The 5853-nt window shown below is 55.3% G+C and overlaps 1 protein-coding gene across 1 annotated transcript; it reads right to left on the bottom strand.

Moving 5' to 3' along the window:
• Positions 1 to 746: 746 nt before the first annotated feature.
• Positions 747 to 2861, bottom strand: GPR27 (G protein-coupled receptor 27). The gene has a single exon (XM_005432648.3). The coding sequence runs from the start codon at positions 2760 to 2762 to the stop codon at positions 1620 to 1622; it is 1143 nt and encodes a 380-aa protein (XP_005432705.3). The 5' UTR covers positions 2763 to 2861; the 3' UTR covers positions 747 to 1619.
• Positions 2862 to 5853: the final 2992 nt, after the last annotated feature.

Here is a 5853-nt window from a genome sequence, read left to right as displayed (position 1 = left end):
GCTGACTTCGCAGTCAGGACAACTATCTTTCAGTTGATGCCTAACAACTTTGGACTATTCTCTACAGAAACAGCCTTAGCACTGATGCAGATTTCTTTGTGGAAATTGAGCTTATCTCTTGCCATTTTGCGTGTGACTTGCTCCAGCACTGCGGTGATCAGTGTTTGTTAAGTGTGATACATCAGAATGAGCATGTCAGGGACAGCTTCCCCCGAGAGGGCTACACAGTCGCATCTGGATCCTGCCATCAGGCTGCCAGGTAAAACACTTTGAGAGGCTTTTGTAGAACAATAAAGCAGGTTAAGATGCCATGCTTAATACATGTAAATTACCAATTAAGAACAGAGTTTATAAATGAGTACAGTATTAACCAAGCCATAAACCAAGCCACCATGTTAAAAAACTGCTTTGCCAACTAAAATTAGCAAGCCACAATTACGCACTCTTTTCTATTGTTAACAGAGGAGCGATTAGCTAAAACAGAAATTTGGTTTTGATAGACACAAAGATTTGTGCTATTTAGACCTGTTGCCCATCATGAACTTAAGTCTCCTTAAAAATAGCTTTAGTCACTTTTATTGGTATAAACACCTAAATTGAGATCTAACAGCAAATAAGGATTGTGCTTGTCCATAATAACCTCAGCTGTGAAATCTACTCAGACACAAGACATACAACCTTCCACATACACAAGTTATTTGTCAGCAAAGCAAAATGCTGCCATTCTGAAACAATTACATACAGTAAAGGTTTTCAATATTTTATTAAAGAAAACAGTCAAAATGTACAAGTATTACCCAGGTTTGTAGATAACTTCCTATAAAGGCAGTAAAATATGAATTTCAATCTAGGTTTTAAAAACTGCTATAGTTGATTATTTTTAAAGTTGATATTTTAAAATCACGTTTCACAAATAGTTCTGAAATATTACCAAATGAACAGTGCAACAAGAAAATTGAAATTAGTTCTACACTGTTTGCATGTCAAGCAAAAGTTATAAGTAACTGCTTCAAATATTCAAACCATTTGAGAATGAATGAACCCAACAGCTCCCACCAATAACTGACTTCTGACCACATTAGGAATGTCCTCTTCTTGTTCTTCACTTAAAATCAAATAATAATAAAACAACACCTCTTGAGGTCATAAAAAATAACTTTAGTATAAAATTGTCTTGGCCCTTATCAAATATTACATGAGTAAAATTGTTAAGCCTTTATCAAAACAGACAGGAATAGGGAAACAAACAAAAAAAAATGTCATGGCCTTAATCCATATCTGTTGGAATCATGTCTAGAAACGTTAGAAGCAAGACCAGAAACTCAGAGCCCTGTTTTGCTTTTATAAACCACACAATCACAAAGAAAAACAGCTTCTTACTGCCTAAGGTTTGGGGGTGTTCTGCTCAAGTACCTGGTCCCATAGACAGCAACCTTTTATGTTCTGAAGAGAGCATACGCAAAATATAGAAAAATAAATAAAATAGCTTCTTACAGCCTAAGGTTTGGGTGCTGGGTGGTGGTTTAGCATGTCCCCCACAGGTCACGCTCTCTTGAGATCGTATGCAGAAACATGGAAAATTGTATCCACCTTTCTTTTTTAGAAAGAGAAAAGCCCCCCTACATCCCAAAGCTCTTGAGATCGCAAAGGATGGTGCCCTGGGTGCTCTGGATGCTTTGGCAGCATGGGAAGTGGGCTCGGAGACAGACCCTGAGCTCCTTGTTGAAGATGAAGCAGAGGATGGGGTTGACCCCTGCTTGGGCAAACGTCATCCAGACTGAGGTGGTCAGGTAGACCTGGGGGATGGAGCTGGCTTTAATGAAGACCCGCAGGTAGCAGGCCACAATGTAGGGGGACCAGAGGAGCAGGAAGAGCAAGGTGATCATGTAGAACATCTTGCAGAGCCTTTTCTCCATCTTAAACTCCTCCAGCACCAGCAGCCGCTTGATCTGGCTGTGGGTGGCCTGCCTTATGCCCACGAGGGTGGGCGGCGTGGGCCCCCTGCCAAAGCCAGCCGTCCAGTTTGCAGCTGCTTGGCCGGTGGCTCCCGGCCCGTGGAAGGTCCAGTTCTGGCTGATGGCCGGTACCAGCTGGGCCGGCTTCATCTTGCGGTGGCCGTGGATGAAAAAGAGCAGCTTGATGTAGACCAGGTGGGTGGCGGCGATGACAGCCGCCAGCATGAGCATGAAGCCCAGCGTGTCGTTGGCCTTGACGTAGCGGTGCTCGAAGATGCACTGCTCCTCCTCCCGGATGAACTTGTAGGTGCCCACGTCGAAGACCGGGGGGAAGGCCATGGCCATGGAGAGGGTCCACACCATGCACACCACGGCCAGGCAGGTCCAGCCTGTCATGCGCTTGGCGTAGAAGCGGTGGTGGGCGATGGCCATGTAGCGCGTGACCCCCACGCAGAAGAGCAGGAAGGCGGCGTGGAAGCAGAAGAGCACGGCCAGGAAGGCCAGCACCTTGCAGCTGAGGGGCCCGTGGGGCCAGGCGGCCCCGCTGCGCACGGACAGCATGACGAAGGGGAAGCAGGCCAGCGAGCGCAGCCCGTCGGCCAGGCAGAGGTCCAGCAGCAGGTAGTAGGGGGCGCGGTGCAGGTGCCGGTCCTTGAGGATGAGCCAGGCGAAGAGCACGTTGCCCGCCAGGCTCACGCAGAGGATCAAGCCCAGGGTGGCCAGCTTCAGCCCGGAGGCGCTCAGCAGGCCGCCGGCGCTGGGCAGGTGCGGGCTGCTGCTGCTCCCCAGCTCGCTGCTGTTCGCCATCGGGTCCTTCCTCCTCCTCCTCCTCCGCCTCCTCCTCGCCGGCGCCGCGCAGGCAGGGCCGGGGTCTCAGCGCCGCGGCAGCGCGCCGGGGCCGAGGGCCGGGCCGCCCGGCGCCCCCATGCCCGCCGCCGCGCTCCCCCCGCCGCCGCCGCCGCCACCCCGGCGCCGCGGGGCGCTGCCGCCGAGCTCCCCGCGGGCCATGCGGCTCCCCCGCCCCGCGGCCGCGCTAGGGCCGCGCCCGCCGCCGCCGCCGCCCCCCCATGGGGATGGGGGATGCGCTGGGGGGGGGGTGGGGGGTGGGGGGTCGAGGCGCGGAGCGGCGCGGAGCCACCCCCTTACCGCCGGCGAGCTGCTCCTCCGCGCCGGGCGAGGGGCCGGCCGAGCCTGCGCACAGCGGCGGCGGCTCTGCCCAGCTCCCGCCGAGGACAATGGGGTAAATCCCCCTCCCTCCTTCTTCCTCTCCCTTCCCTCCTCCTCCTCCGTCCCTCCGCCCTGCCCCCGCCCCCCGCGCAGCCCGGCCCCTGCGGAGCGCGGGGCTGAGTCACGCGCGCAGCGGCGCGGAGCGGTGCGGAGGTCCCGGTGCCGCAGGGGGGCTGGGAGCGGAGCCGGGACTCCCGCCCTGCACCCGCCGCGGGGTTGGGGGGGACACACGACACCGCGGGGAGCCCCCACGTCGCCCGACGGGGGCCGAAGCCGGGGTGGTGGCGGTGCGGTCACTGTGCGTGCCGCGGGTGCCCGGCACACACCCATCGGTACCTGCCGCGTGTGTAGCGGCCCCATAGAGCCGCACGGCAGCAGCAGCCCTATGTCACTGTCACCGCCGTGGGCTTCTGCGAGGTGTAGCCCCGCTAAGGAGCCATTTCGCTTTCCCCGCACGCAGGGGAGGCCAGTCCCGTAGCGCCTGTTGCAGCGCGGCATCCAGGCGCGGTCCCTTGCCGGGCAGGGGCTCGGCAGGGGCAGGGGCTCCGCGGGGACGGGGGTTCCACAGAGGCAGGGGCAGGGGCTCGGCAGGGGCAGGAGGCTTGCAGCAAGCTGCTGTGGCAAATGGCTCAGTGCAAACATCGAGGAAAAGCTGCCTCTGCAAGGCAGGAGCCTGAGACTTGGGGTCTGACTGGGAGTCCTGAGGTGACAAAACAGGAGGGGAGGTGGCAAATTGTCCCCAACCCATATGGATGCTGTTGGTGTTCCCGCGTTTCGCAGGGGCTTACCAGCTCTGGGGCGCTCGGGGAGGGCTGGGTAGGCATGTCTGTGAGCTGGGGAGAACATGTTTGGCCTGACTAGTAGAGAGCTGCTGATGCACCTGTACCGTTGATCCAGGTTTATAACGGGCAGTTTAATTAATGTAGTCCAGTGAGACACAGATCCTTGTCCTCTCTCTCCCACTTGGCCATCCTTGCGTATTTAGGGCAAGGCCTCTCTGTGTGCCGCGCAAGGCACGCACTGCCACGCAGCCCTGGGCTCACTGGAGATGTTAATGCAATTACTGCACTATTACCGCGTTCCCTTCGTGGCCTCTTGTGAAGGACACGTCTGAAATCCTTTTTGAGCATTCTATTAAAAGCCATCAGTCAATTCAGTGTTATTCCAGAAGCGATAGCAATTAAATCGTCTGCATCAGCCCCAGAAGCAGATGTCAGTGGAGGAGCTTTGGAGTGCGTCTTTCTGGCTGGTTTCAGAAAGTCTTGCTGGGCGTGGCGGGGGCCAGGCACTGGCCTCGATCGTGCCACCAGACATCCTGAGCAGCTCTGCTGAACTCCTGGCATTTGGTGGAACGAAAACCAGACTTGGGCCCAAAGATGTGTTGGGGCAACCTGTATCATGCACAGGACTTCATTTGCCCGTGGATGTGCTTGGCATCTGTTATTTATTGCTAGTGTTAGGTAGGCAAAGAAATCCTGAGAGGGAAAAAAAAAAGGTGGCAGAAGATAACTGAGGCTGCTTTTTGCTTCTTACCAGTACATCTGAGCTGTTTTCAGTTGTTAGGTTTCTCATTTGCACCAAAGTTTTACTGTGACAGAGAGTTGCCCACGGGTTGTTCAGTGCTCTGTGCAATTTTCAAGGCGTTTCTCACGTTTGTGCAGTGACTTGAGCGCCGGGTGCACGGTGTCCCCTCGGCAGCACTGGCGTCACAAGCAGTGTATTTCTGGAGGAGCTGGGGACACCAGGGACACTGCGTACCTCGCTTGCCCCTGGTGCAACACACACTACCAGAGTCTCTCACAGCACGGTGCCAAGCATCCAAAGCACTTTGCCAAGCAGGAGTATGGGGATCAGTTGTCCTTGGGGGCGCGTGGCTTTTTGGAGGAGCAGAGGAGACCTTATGGACCCTGTTAGCTCTGTGATCTCTGCCATCAAGTGAGCAAAAAGGAATAGCACACCTGCTTCCCTCTTCTGCGCCTGCGGGTAGGGTTTCTTCTCTCCCTGAACACTTGCCAGCGCAGCTGAGCTGGCTCAGGAGCTGCCGTAATTCACTGCTATCTTGCCAGGCCAGCAGCAAATTGCTAGCTCATCTTTCTCCCACCTGTAGCGAGGGGAGAGCCGGCAGGGAATGGTGTTTCATCCAACTTCCCAGGCCTGCTCCCCTGCTATATAGTGTTATTGGAGGTGTAAGCCAGGAATTTGGGGCCAGCTTCCTTGCAGGGCTGACTGAGAGGTGTGATGCTAAAGGAACAGCCAAAAGGAATGGAGAAAATAAGGGGCAGGTGAGGGGTTAAGAGTCTTCATAGGAGCAGGCCCCTTGCCTCCCAAAGGGGCTGGCCTGGGGTAGACACGCCGGGTGCCTCTGCCTGTTAGTTACGCTCCAGCCCATATTCTGACCCCCCCTGCCAGGGGCAGAGCCCTCCCTGCCCCGGCTGGATGTCCCCATGCAGGCACACCTCCACCTTGGGGTGCTTCATGTCCTCTTTGCATCAGACCCATCAGGTTCAACCAAGCTCCTTGCCCAGGCTCAGTCTCAGTTTGGACATTAGGACAGTGCCACATTTACAGTGTCTGACTAAAAAATGAGAAAAAGGGTATTTTGTAAACCCCTCTGCTGTTGCAGAGCTGCTGGAGGAGTCCATCCAGCACACAGGGACCAGGGTGCCTGTGG

This window comes from Falco cherrug, chromosome 4 (assembly GCF_023634085.1).
Source record: "Falco cherrug isolate bFalChe1 chromosome 4, bFalChe1.pri, whole genome shotgun sequence".
Classification (NCBI taxonomy): domain Eukaryota; kingdom Metazoa; phylum Chordata; class Aves; order Falconiformes; family Falconidae; genus Falco; species Falco cherrug.
This window is presented reverse-complemented; position numbering and strand designations above follow the sequence as displayed.